The 14,430-nt window shown below is 54.7% G+C and overlaps 2 protein-coding genes across 2 annotated transcripts; both read left to right on the top strand.

The window, feature by feature from the left end:
• Positions 1-1,353: 1,353 nt before the first annotated feature.
• On the top strand, positions 1,354-5,296 carry BST2 (bone marrow stromal cell antigen 2). Its single transcript, XM_022558776.3, has 5 exons — positions 1,354-1,750; positions 2,545-2,599; positions 2,879-2,939; positions 3,207-3,325; positions 3,577-5,296. Exons 1-4 carry the CDS (start codon positions 1,484-1,486, stop codon positions 3,304-3,306), a joined length of 483 nt encoding a protein of 160 aa, XP_022414484.1. The 5' UTR covers positions 1,354-1,483; the 3' UTR covers positions 3,307-3,325; positions 3,577-5,296.
• A 1,720-nt stretch (positions 5,297-7,016) lies between these two features.
• On the top strand, positions 7,017-14,430 carry CCDC194 (coiled-coil domain containing 194). Its single transcript, XM_022558775.2, has 4 exons — positions 7,017-7,559; positions 9,328-9,424; positions 9,803-9,935; positions 10,432-14,430. The coding sequence occupies exons 1-4, from the start codon at positions 7,236-7,238 to the stop codon at positions 10,667-10,669; spliced, it is 792 nt and encodes a 263-aa protein (XP_022414483.2). The 5' UTR covers positions 7,017-7,235; the 3' UTR covers positions 10,670-14,430.

Genomic DNA, 14,430 nt, shown 5'->3' with positions numbered 1-14,430 from the left:
GCCGTGTTTCTGCATTACCCACCTCTCCTTCTGCCCTGAGCCACACAGCCGTCCACACATCCATTGAGTGCCTACTGGATGCCAAAGCATTTTACTCAAAACTCCTCACTGGCCCCTCCTGCTGAGGCTGCTCCTGTTATGGCCGCACTTTACAGATGAGGAAACTGAGGTTCTGTTAGCACAAGTCCGTGTGCCCTACGCACAGTGAGGTCAAACAAACCGAAACGTCAGAGTTTGGAGCAAAGAAAGGTTTATCTCAGGGCCATGCAAGGAGGCGGGAGGCTCGTGAACGCGGGGTTCAGAAAAACCCTGAACTCCCAGAAGGGTTTCAGCAAAACATTTTTAAAGGCCGGGTATGTGGGCGGCGGCGGTGCGGGGAGGTGTTGGTCACAGGGTCTGTGATCAGCTCGTGCACAATTCTCTGATTGGCTGATGGTGAGGTAACAGGGTGGTGTCACAGGGGTTAACATGGTCAATCCTTAGGCACCACTAGGCCTGGGGGCTACATGCTCATGGTCATCAAGTAGTTAACATCTTCCGTTTGGCGAGGGAGGCGTTTCACATCTGTAAAAACAACTCAGGAATGAAGGCCCCACAGGGTCCTGCTCGCTTACAGTTCAGAGGGTTTATGTGGAGTCCTGGGGTGGTAGGGGCAGACTGTGGAAGTAGGAGCCGGTTCCTGGCTGGAGCTAGAACAGGGACCTGGTTTGTTGGCTGGGGCAGCCTCTGGTGGCCAAATAGGGGGACTGCAGCCTTAGTCTCGTGGGTCCATCCAGATCGTCTCTCCGCTCCCACAGGCTATGGTCCCTCCTCTGACACTCTCCATGGCACCCTACGGTCCCCTTGGCGGGGGGGAGGGGCAGGGATGCTAAGTGAACCCCTGCTAGGTCACCAGGGAGACCCCTGAATTCAAAACCCAGCCTCTTCTGTCAGACCCAGACCCTGTCCCCAGTCCAGTAGTCACCTGTCAGCCTCAGTTTCCCCAGCTGGGGACTTGGGAACCAAAAATGCCCTCGGCCTCTTCAGGTCGTGGTACAGATGAACACAAAGGCGGCATGCACTAAACACTCAGTACCTGCAGTTGTCACCCTCAGAAACATAAAGGAGAAGGGCAGGGACTTGAGATGGGGTGTCGCAGGTGGCCCCAGCTCCCCTCCCACAGGATCTCACTGGCCAGCAACCAACCCAGAAAGTCCCGAGGCCATAATTAGGCAGAAACAACCCACCTCTTTTTCTGAGAAAGGGAAAAAGGAAACCGAAACAGAAAGCCTGGGCTCTGCTCTGCCTTTAGACGCCCCCATTCAAGTATCTCCAAGTCAGAGGATCCTCCTGGAACTTGTCATTGGTCAGCACAGCTCCTATGCTAATAAGGGGGTAGCCCCAGCCCAGAAGAGGTTCCAGCGCCTTCCCCTAACTCCCGTCCAGACTCCCTACGGACAGATCTGGAGCGCACCAACTTTTTATCACTACAGCCCCTGTGCCCATGGTTGACCACTTGAATGAGTCGGTGCTGCGTTGCTGCAAGCTGCCGCGGTGCCTGTGCTTCCTGCTGCTACTGGTGATTCTGATGGCTCTACTTGTAGCCTTGGTCATCTTCGCTGTCAGGGCCAACAGCAAGCACTGCACGGATGGCCTCCAAGCAGAGCAGGAGTGTCAGAAACGCACTCGGTACGTGCAGCACCAGCTAACCCAGGCCCAGGAAGTCTTACACAAGATGGAGATACAGGCCGCCACCTGCAACCAGACGGTGGTAAGCCACTGCACCCCCTAGAGAGGGCCCTGTACTTGCGGGGGGTTCTTACAGGGTCTGTGTGGAGATCAAGATAGACCTTAAAACTCCCCCCTGGATGTCCCCACCAGGGTTTGGAGACCTCTAAACTCTCTCCAGGGTGCTAGTGTGGGGTGGGGCCTTAAAACTCCCCACAGCACCCAAATCAGGGGCCTCAGTATCCCTGCTAGGATATGGGGGAATCTCCAGACTCCAGGGCACTGGTGTGTGGGAGCTAGAAACTCCCCTCGGGCCCCAGTCTTGGGGGAGCAGAAGTCCCCCCTAGGGGTTGGGATCAGGACCTCACCAGGTCCCAAAGAAAGAGGCTCTTGATACTTCCACTGCATCCGGAGAGACTCTGGAATTTTCATCTGTGTCCTGATATGGGGGAACCTTGAAACTCCCACTGGTCCTCTACTTGGACTCCGAAATCCCCCCTGTGTTCTGGTTTTGGGAGGACCTCTCAATCTTCTTGGGCAATAGCCCCGGGGGATCTGGAAACTTCTCCTAGAGTTTGGGCATGGGGAGCTTCCAAATTCTCTTGGGGAGGGCCTCAAAACTCCCATTTCTAGGATCACACCCTTATCGGTGGCCCTGGGAGGGTGGGAGTTATGGCCACTCTTCAAGGTGGGAGACTGAGGTGCAGGGGACGGTCGGAGTGGAAACTGAAGGGGGTTTGGACCCAAGCTCCTCTGATCCCAGGGCTTAAGGAGGGGTCCAGGGCCCAAGGACAGAAATCCAGTTTCCCACACCCCACCCCCACCCCCGCGTCGCAGGTGACCCTGAGGGATTCTCTGAAGATGGAGCAGGCACAGGTGGCAGAGCTTCAGGGTGAGAAAAGGATAAGGCCAGCGTTCCACGGACGGGGCTCGGAGGGGTGGGCCAGTTATTGAAAAGGACTAAGGAGGGAGGGTCCCAGGGTTGGGGTCGGGAGGGAGGGATGGGGTCAGATTCCATTTGGAGTAGGGGAGGGGGGAGCACGCCAGGTTTCCCAGCGTGGGTTGAATGAGGGCGGGGCTAGAGGCGGGGACGTGTCCCGGGTTGGAGCCAGGTGAGTGGGCGTGGTCAGTGTGTTGACGCGCCCCTTGATTCTGTACCCGACCCCACCAGGAGAGGTCAAGATTTTGAAGCAGAAGCTGGAGGACACTTTGGCGGAGGTGCAGCGACTAAGGTCCGAGACGACCCCCCCACACCGGCCACTCCCCTTTCACCCCACCCCGAAGACTCGAGACCCCCTTGGCTTCGAAAAACCCCGTTGCTCAGGGGGCAAAGTTTAAGTCCCAGCCTTGTCCCTTGTGTCACACAGCCATGGGGTGGCCTCTGCCAGCTCTCCTCCCCAGTGACTTGGTGGGGGAGGAGTGGAGATTCTTAGGGGCGCAGCCTCCAGCTGCTGGAGCCGGCTTGGCAGCTGCCTGAGTTGTCCCGATCTCTACTCCAGAAGAGGGAGTGAGGCCTCAGCTGAGAACAACTCTTCTAGCTGCTCGAGCGTCCTGTTCGCTGTGGTCGTGGTCGTGGTCCTCGAGGCTCTGCTGATCTGAGGTCCCAGAAAGCCTGCCGGTAAGGAGGGGGCAGCCCCGGGGAAAAGAAAACTGGGAAAGGATGGGAGTCGGGGATGGGTCACGGTCTGGGGAGGTGGCCTACCTGCGGGGCAGAGGGCTGGGCACCGAGGAGAAGAATCTTGGAGAGGGAGGGAGAGCCCAGTGAGCAGGGAGGGGGTGGGGTGGGGCGGTCCTGGAGCGGGGCAGGGCTTGGGGGGGGCGGAGCCCGTGTTGTATCTGCCTCCGAGTCCCTGTTTTGATGTCTTTTAGGCCACAACCTGGACTGGTCCGGTTCCCTCTCTGCTTCCCCCTTTGAGGCTTCCTGACCTGGCCCGTTCTGAGGGGACCACATGGCAACACGGCTGTGGGGAGGAGAGGGGGGATGGGGTAGCCTAAGGGGTCCATGGGGCAGCTCTGGAGGGATACCTTGGGCATGGAGAAGTAGCGGAGTTGGCCCAAGGCTGCCCTAGAGCTGAGGAGGGCATGGGGGTGGAAGGTGGGGCACCTGCTTCTTGCTGACACGGTTTCTAGAAAGTCACTTTCTTCTGGGGTCTTTGGGCTCCGAAAAAGTAAACACCCCTCTAGGGGGGGAAAACTTTACTCTCAAGTTTTTGGAGTGTTACTGTGTCACCCCCAAGCATCTGGGGGCTGCCCTGCGGACCAGGGTGGACACCCATTGACATCCACATCCAGCTTTCCCTGCTCTAGAATGTTCTCAGGAATCCCTACGGTTCTGGCAGTCACCACCCCACTGCCTCCCCAGCCCTCTTGTCCATTTGGATCGTCTTAAAGAACTCTACACCCTCATCAGCTCGCTTGCAGTGTTCTGCTCTCATCTCCTCGCCGGGATCTTCTGATGGCAGCGGTCCCATGAGGAAACCGAGGCTGTGGTGAGGGACACTTTGCCCTGGTTCCCAATCCCTTCCCACAGAAAGTGCAGGGCTGGGATCAAACCTGGATCTGCAGACACACACAGGCCTGTGTCACAATACCCCCTCCTCCAGAGAGCCTCTCTGCTTCTCAAAATTGAAGGCCACTGGGAGTCCCCTGGTGGCCTAGTGGTTAGGATTTTGAGCTTTCACTGCCGTGGCCCGGGTTCAATCCTTGGTTGGGGACCTGAGATCCCGCAAGATGCGTGGCACGGCCAAAAGTAAAAATAAAAAAATTGGAATGTGTTCAAAATTGAAGCCCACCATCTGATAAACCCTTCAACCCACTTTCTTGGATCCTCCCATGGCCCATAATTCCTTCCTCCTCTGTTATCTTCCTTCCTCCAAGTTCCCCTGGAATTCTGACTATTGTCCGGGCAACTTCTTGTGCGTGGCTGGGGGTGGGGGCAGGTCCCTTGCATCTGCCCAGAATTCCCAGAATTCTGCACTGCCCTCACCATGGTCCCGAGCCCAGATGGTCGGGCCCCCCCTCCATGGCTCCCGCTGCCCTCCCAGGGACCCCCAAACCCCATCCCTGCCACAGGCCCCCCTGACGCTCCCCCGACCCCACCCCCCAGCCCCTAACTTCCTATTGCTCCACCCCCTGTGACCATTTCTCTGCATTTTGATTTGTCAAGTTCCTTCCTGCCTCATGGCCTCAGCTAGTCTCTACCTCCTGCTCGGAGCACCAGCTCCCCACTCTGAAGTTCTAGAACAGGGTTTCTCGGCCTCCAAACTCTTGACATTTGGACTGGACCATTCTCTGCTGTGGGGCCTGCCCTGGGCACTGTAGCACGTTGAGCAGCATCCCTGGCTTCCACCCACTAGAGGCCCATAGCACCTTACCCCGAGGTTGTGACAACAAAAAAATGCCCCTAGACATAACCAAGTTTCCCCTGGGGGGCAGAATCAATTCCGGTGAGAACCTCGGCTCTAGAAGGTGAGGCTTGGGTGCCCGTCAGTTCTGTGAGTGTCCCCAGCTCACAGGGGGGCTCAGCAGGCGTTCCCATGGAGTCCCTTTACAATGACTGAGTCATTTCACCACCACCCCCATCGGCAGCCCCGTCTAACAGATGAGGAAACTGAGGTCCAGAGGAGTGACTGGACTCGCTCAGGGTTTCTCAGCTGCTCAGGCAATGGAACCCTCTGCTTCCAGCAGGTTCTCTTGATTGCCGGGAAGCAGACCTTTCTCACATGACCTCAGTCCTTTCCCATCCCCACTCAACATCCTTCCCCCCAGCTCCCAGCTTGGGCTACTGGAAAGTTCCAAAACAGCTCCGCCTCCCACCCCCACCATACCTGGGCTGTGTTTCGCTGATGGAGGGGGCAGGTTTGCCCCAATATTATGGGTTTGACCTGCTCAATTTCTTCCCCTAAATTCCCACCCAATGGCTAGGGTATAAATGTCTCTCTTTCCTAAAAATGCCCCTCTCCCCTGGCTGGCTGTTGGGGGGATTCCAGCTTCAGCAGGAATCTGGCAGTGACCTGTGGCTGCTGTGTGTCCCTGGCCTGAGACTTAGCCTCTCTGGGCTTTGGTTTCTTAATGTGGAATTGGGGGCGGGGGGCGGGAGGCTGGGCAGGTCAGGGAGGGACACAGATTCTAGTTCATAGTGTTCACTCAGCTCACATTTCTGCACAACTACTGTGTGCCAGGCCCACGCGGCGGCAGTGTGAACAGGGCAGGTGCAGGCTTTGCTTCTTAGGGGCTCACCCAGTCTGATGGGGGAGGCAGCCAGGAATCACACACAGGTAAAATGACGGCAGAGCTGAGAGAGCTGATCAAAAGGGGCCTGAGGGCTTCCCTGGGGGCGCAGTGGTTGAGAGTCCGCCTGCCGATGCAGGGGACACGGGTTCGTGCCCCGGTCGGGGAAGATCCCATATGCCGCGGAGCAACTAAGCCCGTGAGCCATGGCCGCTGAGCCTGCGCGTCCGGAGCCTGTGCTCCGCAACGGGAGAGGCCACAACAGTGAGAGGCCCGCGTACCGCAAAAAAAAAAAAAAAAAAAAAAAGGGGGGGGCCTGAGTTAGTGGGGAAGGGGGAGGGTTCTGGAGGAGGAGACACACTGGTGGACAGGGGAGAGCTGGTAGGAACTGTTAACTGGGCAAAGAGGGAGGAGAGGGCTCTCAGGCAGCCCTGGGGTAGGAATGCGCTGGACTGAAGAGCGCTGAGGAGGGCAGGAGGCAGCTAAGAGCAGGAAGTGACATCAAAGACCTGCTAGGGGTCTTGCTGGGGAGGAAGAGGAGGGGGGGGGATTAGAAAGGGGGGAGGGGTAAGACGGGGAGATAGAGGGGGAAGAGAAAAAGAGGGGGAGTAGGGTGGAGGAAGAGGAGGAAAGGGAGGTGGAAATGGAGGCGGGCCAAGAGGAAATAAGGGGAAAGAGGGCGGAGGGGGAGAAAGAGGATTTGACTCAGAGGGAAGTCTGGGGAACGGTGTGAACGCGCCTGGATCTGATTCACGTTGTAAGGTCTCCCCCTGGTGGCCTAGTGGAGAATGGGCAGGGAGATGGGACGGATCCACCCTTGCGTCTACCCTCTGGTCCTCACAGCCAGCCACAAAAAGTGTGGCAGCCTGAGCCAGGCCAACCTCAATTGCTCGAGTAGCCTCCCGTCTTCTAGGCTTGGTCATTCCATGAACAGAATGGGGACAATATACCCCCAGACCCTCGCCAAGCGCCCCCTGTGCAAATGGGTGCTTTGCGCAGATGTGCTCAAGTGATTCCCACAAAGCCCTACGGGGCAGGAGCTACTGTCATCTCCGCTTCACAGAGGGGGAAACTGAGGCTCAGAGGGTCACGTGGGATGCAGATGCCAGACTGGAATCCAGGACCCCCCAGTCCTGTCCTGGGCTCCACTAGCCTGGGCTGGCCCCTGGCGTGGGTCCAGCCCCTCCCAACAAACTCGAAGCCACCGCCAGGCAGGGCGGAACCGTGGGTGTCCCTGGCGCCCCAAGGTGCCAATTAAATGCTCGTGGCCGTCTGGGGCCAGAGCTGTGGACGGCGGCATGGCCGAGCCGGGGCCGGAGCCGGGGCGCGCCTGGCGAGTGTTCGCCCTGTGCGGGGCCGCGGTGTTCCTGGCAGCGGTGGCGGCTGGAGCAGCCCTGCTGGCCTGGAATCTGGCCGCCTCGGCCTCCCGGAGGCCTCGCTGCCCAGAGCCAGGGGCCAACACCACGGCGCCGCCTGGAGACCTGGAGCCCGAGGTCGAGGAACTTCGGCGCCGGCTGGCAGAGGCTGCCCAGCGCGAGGAGGCCCTGACCAGGCAGTTGAACCAGGCCGAGGGTGTCCGACAGGAGCTGGAGGAGGCCCTAAGGGTCTGTGAGGGCCGCCAGGTAGGTGGGCAGGGTGGGGGGCTGTGGAATCCAGAATATGGGGGGGAGAGGGTGCACACACATCCCTGGGGCTCCCCCCCCCCCGCCCTGTGCCTTGGTTTCCGCCATTCTTCAATTGAGGGAGGCAAATAAGAATACACACGTAATTCCTTCCAACTCCTACAATGCCAGTTCAGCCTTGAGTTTACCTTCTGACCAAGAAGGTGTCACTGTCCTCTATTTGCCAAATCACTGGTGGAGGCTAGGGAAGCCTCAGACCCCTAAGCCCACCTGGGGAGGCCCTGTGCTAACCCTCCCCCTAGGTACCCACTCAACATCCCACCTCCCAGCCAGTGTACAGCAGCCCTATTTTGAGAGAGGGACATTCATGGCACCTGTAATTAGGAGGCTAAAGTTGGCCTCTTGGGGGAGGTACCAGCCAGGTCCTCCCTTTTCCTCCTGCCACCCCCTTCAAACTCTTCCTTAACCCTTCCCAGCCCTGGACCTCGCAGAAGAATCATCCTCAGAGTCCCAACCATTCACATTTATTGAGTAACTACTGTGTACCCCTGTGTCCCAGGCGCAGCAGAGGTTGGGCAGTGTATGAATTTTTGAAAATTCATGCCTTTTGAAAATTCATCCCTACGCCTTTCCTGACTGCCTAAGGGAAAGGCCTGGGGTAGCCGAGGTTAAGAGCAGCCTGCACTGGGTTCAAATTCTGTCTCTGCCTCTCGATGGAGGATTCTCCAAGGAAGCCAGGCCAGTAGTTTTGCAGAATGTCTTGTTGCCAAAATCTCGGCCTCTGTACCCTGGTACCAAATAGAAATACGGAGACAGAGTTTTGGAGGAAATAGAGAGTAGCTTTATTTCTTTGCCAGGCAAAGAGGGAACACAGCAGGCTAGCACCTCAAAAAAACTGTGCCCCCCTCTCTGGGGGAATAGGGAGAAGTCTTATAGTCAGGGCTTGTAGTCTGGGGTAGGTGATAAGGATCAAGGCAGTGATGGACTTGCATTCTTCTTTCTTCTGGGAAATTTCAAAACGGCCACAGCAGACATCAGGCAGCTCCGTAACTGGGTCTGGTCATCTCCAAGATTATCGCTGGTGACCTCCTCTCTGAAATGAAGAAAGCTACAAGGGAGTGTTACAAGGGAGTGTGGGAGAAAAGAATGCCAGGTGCAGGATATAATTCACATAGTCAGAAAGTGATTAAGGAATCAGCTTTGTGTAGGACAATTCTAGTTGCATGCACTACAGATTAGTAACAGTTAAAGTGAAACTAGGATTGCTTAACTTTTATAGACCTGCTTTTGCTGTTTCTATAGCCATTCACTCATTCCTTTGTTTTCCCGGCTTGTTAGTAGGAAAGAAAAACCCCATTTTCCACTTCTACTGTAACAGTCTCACAGAGGTGACTAAGTATACCCTTGAAACCCAATTGTCAACCACCAAATTGGCTTGTGCTGGTCTGAAACCCCAGTCCGCGAGTCTAGATACAGCTAGGATTGGAACCAGATCCTGTCGGCAGAGCTAAACCCTTTCTACATCTAGTTGGCCTGGAGTAGGGGCCGGATGACCTGGACAGAGAACTTCTTCCAGGCAGGCACCTGTCACCACTCGGTACCCCAGACTTCAGAGGCCACTTCTGTGTTTTACAACTACAGGACCCCCAAAGGTCCAAATAAAGCTCAAGGAACACCAATGTAGTCTCAGTCTCCCCTAGAAAGGGCGGGGTCAATTCACTCCTTCTCCCCTCCCCCCTCCCCCCCTCACTTCCCCTCCACTCCGCAGAGTCGGCTTCAGACCCAACTGATGACACTGAAGACTGCGATGGACGAGGCCAAGGCTCAGGGGACCCAGATGGGGGCAGAGAACGGGGCGCTGACAGGTGTGTTGGGGTGCAAAGTGGTGGGCAGGGCTAGAGGTGGGAGGAGCCTAGAAGGTTCCCAGCTACGTACAGGTGCAAACGTAAAGCAGACGAACGCGAAAACTTGTGAAAGAAATGCGCATAATATGCAAAGGTTATGCGAATGTCAGAGAACAATGCAAATACAACGAAATATGCACACGCCGTGTAGAGACTCCCAAAAGTAATGTAAACCTATGAAAAGCTATGCAAATGACACGTAAAGGTCAGGCAAACAGCACACAAACTTAATTCAAATAAAACAAACCACGCAAATAGTAGGCAGACTATGAATTCGTAGCTGGTGTGCGAGGGGTAGGAGCCTGGTCTCCAGCCTGATCCTGCCCCCTGCGCCCGCAGAAGCCCTGGCGCGCTGGGAGGCGGCGGCCACGGAGTCTGCGCAGCGGCTGGACGCGGTGCAGCGGCGCGCGAGCGCGGCGGAGGCCGAGAGTGAAGCCTGCGCAGCCCGGGAGGCGGCGCTGCGCGAGCACGTGTGAGTAAGGAGTGGGCGGGAAGGGTCCGGGGGAGGGCGAGCCCAAGCCCCTGCCCATGTGGGCGGGGCCTTGTGGAGAGTCAAGGCCCTCCTGAAGGTCAGGCGTTAGAACGTGGGGGGCGAACCTGGGGGGCGGGGGAGGCGCTCTTCGGGGACGGGAATCCCCCACGTTAGCGCTGGCACTCTGGAGGCATGGGTCCCTGGGGTCGGGCGCATACTGGGGGCTCAGGGGAGGGCGGGGAGTGCAAGTGGAGGATGCAAGAAAAATCGAGTACCGAGTGAGGGGCCGGGGGCCTGGAGGCGGAGCTTCTGGGGAAAAGGCTGGGAGTCCATGGGGAGGGGTCCTGGAAATGGCCAGGGGTGGAGAAGGGATGAGGGATCCTGGAGCATGGGATCTCTGGGGAGGGGGCGTTCCCAGGAAAGGCGGAAGAGTGCTGGAGGGTCTCTGGGGAAGGGGGGTCCAGGTGCTGACGGGACCCTCCGTCCTTCCCGGCAGTTACGCCCTGGAAGCCCAGACGGGCCCCCAGCGCAGAGTGCCACACCCCCGGACCCGCTCCGGGTCCCGACCTCGGCCCAACCCCCGCTCGCGCTCTCGCCCGGGAACCTCCGGGGGTTGCAGGCGACCAGCGCGGCGCGCAAGGGGATCAGTCAGACCCCAGCTGGATCAGGGCTCGAGGCCAGGAGGACAGACACTGGGGGCCCTGCTGGGACACTTACAGAGGTACCCACGCTAGATGAGATGCTCAGTCGACACCCATCAACGCTCAGCTTTCGACCGACAGCCGTCCTGAACGGAAACTGTGCAGAAAGAAGACCCGACCCTCTCTCTTTGACCATCTCGTGCTTATTTTGCAGATGGGGAAATTAAGGTCCATTTGGTCACAAGGTGAGATAGTGCAGAGCTGGGACTTAAGTCCCCTCTAAGGACAAGGACAATGTTGCCCTCATCGCACAGACGTGAGGACTTAGGGTCCAGCCCTGACCTGGGAGTGACCTGAAGGGGTTACTTCTCCTCTCTGGTCCTCAGTTTACCTTGCCTGTAAAATGAGTAATTGGAATGGTGAGAGCCAGCATATCCTTGACACCAAAAGCTGACAAAAGTGGCACAATAGGAAAACTACAGACCCCTCTCCCTATGAAGAGGGTACAAAACTCCCAAATGGAATTTTAGCAGAGAACCAAGTAACACGTTTTTAAGATACACCATAACAAAGTGACTTATGCCTGAGGTGCAGAGATGGTTCAATATTTGGAAGTCTGGTAATAAAATTCGCCATACTAAATGGATCAAATGAGAAAAATTCTGGAAAGGTCATCAAAATAGCAACAATTGCATGTAGGTGAGATTATACGGTATTTGTCTTAGCCTGACTTATTTCAGTTAACATAATACCCTCTAGATCCATCCATGTCGTTGAAATGGCAAGATTTCTTTTTTATGAGACTATTATGAGTAATATTCCATTGTGTGTGTGTATATATATATATATAACATCTTCTTTATCCATTCATCTATCGATGGACACTTAGATTCTAATTTCCAGACCGTAATCAGATTTTTCCAACTGTTCTGATAATGTCCTTTGTAACAAAAGAGTATCCTGGCTTACACATTGTATTAATCTGGAACATTCCTCAATCTGTCTTTGCCTTTCATGACACTGGCTTTTTCTTTTTTCTTTTTTTTTTTGACACTGGCAGTTTTTAAAAAGCCCAAGCGAGTCATTTCGTGGTGTCTGAGTTTGGGTTTTTGTGATGTTTCCTCATGATTAATTGGCATTTTTGGCAGGAATGCCTCAGAAACAGTCAACCCAATAATATTATCTGTTGTTGGTATGACTATATATAGAAAACCCAAGAGAATTAATGGAAACTTTCCTATATCTAAACAACTAGGTAGAAAATCCTTTCAAAGAAAAGAAAGATCCCTTTCAGATAATTTTTTATATCCAGGAATAAACTACGTTCCTTATTATGTAAGGATCTATTCTACATTAATTTTTCAAAAAATAACTCAGTAGAAAATGGGCAAAGTACATGGGCAGCCTGGTCATCGAAATATACAAAAAAGGGGCCCAATTTCACTGCTAGAGAAGAAATGCAAACTGAAAAAAATGTGATACCGTTTTCTACCCTTTAGTTTGTCAAAGACAAAAAAACAAATTAAAAGTTTGTGAATACATTGTGTTGGCACTGCTGTTGGGACTGCTCATTGGTACAACCACTTGGGAGGGCAGTTTTCCAGAATCTCTCAAAATTAAAAGTGTACATGTTGTTTGACCCATCAACTCCTCTTCAGGCAATTTTTCTGCAACCATATTATTATTTTTTTTTTTTTTTTTGCGGTACGCGGGCCTTCCACTGTCGTGGCCTCTCCCGTTGTGGAGCACAGGCTCCAGACACGCAGGCCCAGCGGCCATGGCTCACGTGCCCAGCCGCTCCGTGACATGTGGGACCCTCCCGGACCGGGGCACGAACCCGCGTGCCCTGCATCGGCAGGCGGACCCTCAACCGCTGTGCCACCAGGGAAGCCCAACCATATTATTTTAATTAAAAAAAATTTTTAATCTACAACCATATTTAAATGTATACAAAATGATGGACTGAATGCAGTGGAGAATCCTGTGTTGGATCCTGGAACAGAAAAACACTTGGTGAGGAAATCAAATAAAGTCTAGAGTTTAGTTAATAGTAATATACGAAGATTAATTTCTTAGTTTTGACAAAGAAATTGGAAGAAGCTGCATGAGGGCTATTCAGAGACTCTCTGTATTATCTCTGCAAAGTTTCTGTAAATCTAAACGTATTCCAAAATTAAAAGTTTACTTTTAAAAAGATGAGGGTGGGGGAGAGGAGGAATGAAGACATTATTTTTACCACATTCTTGGTAATTGCAAAAAATTGGAAACAACCTCAGTGTCCATCAGTTGGGGACTGTTTAAATGAGTGTCCGTCCATCCACACCATGGACTGCTATACAACTGGTTTGTGTGGGTTTTTTTATTTTTTGTTTTTGGCCAAGCTGCCCGGCTTGCAGATCTTAGTTGCCTGACCAGGGATTGTACCTGCGCCCTCAGCAGTGAAAGTACAGAGTCCTAACCACTGGACAACCAGGGAATTCCCACTATAAAACTGTTAAAAAGGCCAAAGCTGATATTCTCTGAGACGCATTAATGTAAAAAGCAGGAGAGCAGGGCTTCCCTGGTGGCGCAGTGGTTGGGGGTCCGCCTGCCGATGCGGGGGACGCGGGTTCGTGCCCCGGTCCGGGAAGATCCCACATGCCGCGGAGCGGCTGGGCCCGTGAGCCATGGCCGCTGAGCCTGCGCGTCTGGAGCCTGTGCTCTGCGTCGGGAGGGGCTACAACAGTGAGAGGCCCGCGTGCCGCAAAAAAACCCCAAACAAACAGGAGAGCAATAATTTGTGTACGTCTTTTAAAATTCGGGGCTGGGGGAAACTTTTATCCAAATATCTCTGAAGGAAACACTGGTCACAGCTGTGGCCTCTGGAAAAGGAATCAGGGATCTGTGGATCGGCGGGGGAAGCAGTCTCATGTTCCTCTGTATACCTTTTTGTAAAGTTTGCATTTTAAAAATCATGTGCATGTATTACCCTTAAAATAATTAAAATTTGTTTTGAAAAATTTCTGAAGAGGCTGCTGTAAGGAGGGGAACAGCACACCTGAAACTCTGATCCCCCCTCAGCCAGTCCTGCTTATTATCCCCCCACCCACCTTGGAGGTGGCTTGGTGGTGCCTGGTCAGGGCCTTTACTGGGAGAGGACCAACTTGGGGTGGGGGAAGGAATTGGAGGGCCCCCCCCGCCCCCCGCAAAGGAGGAGGTGAGGCTGAGGGGAGAGATGAGAGTCTAACTGCTTTGTTCCGTTGCTGGCCACCAGGGGTCACCCCAGTCTGCAGACCTGGTTGCTGCTGGCTGAGGGCCCAGAACTTGAGAGGCAGGGAAGATGGGTCTGAGACACCCCCCTCCCCCTGCAACTCTGGCGTAAATCCAGAAGTGAGCAGGAAACAGCTTCTCCTTCTGGAGTCAGCTAGGGCTTGAGACTGGCCCTGCCTTGTCTGGGGCCCCAGGGACTGCAGACCCTCACTGTGGGGTCCAGGGCTGATGCACACAAAGGGCTGGGCTCAGGGCTGTAAATGGGACCTAAAATATTATCATTACTATTCACTTATTCTGCTAGCTTCACCTTGGCCATACCTGCCAGATCCCTGAAAATCAGCTCCGGGGAAATGTGGAGCCATGGGAGGTGTGTGAGCAGGAAGGGTACTGTCAGATCTGGTTCCCCCGCCAGAACGGAGAATCCCCCAGCTGCCTTGCCTTCCAGACCCCACCTGCCTCCCTCCCCACAGGGCCAGCCCCCAGCCTGCCCTTGCTCTGTTGTGCCTCCCTGTCTCCACCTGTCCAGTTACCACTCAAAGTCTCTGTCTGTCTCTCTGTCTCCAAGTCTTTACCTCTGTGTCTCCACCTTGTCCCCAGCACAC

This window comes from Delphinapterus leucas, unplaced genomic scaffold (genome assembly GCF_059928025.1).
Source record: "Delphinapterus leucas isolate spDelLeu-1000000601 "Yukka" unplaced genomic scaffold, BTC_Dleu_Yukka2 spDelLeu_asBTCV2_sq25, whole genome shotgun sequence".
Classification (NCBI taxonomy): Eukaryota; Metazoa; Chordata; class Mammalia; order Artiodactyla; family Monodontidae; genus Delphinapterus; species Delphinapterus leucas.
Note: the sequence above shows the minus strand (reverse complement) of the source record. Positions and strands in the feature narration are given on the sequence as shown.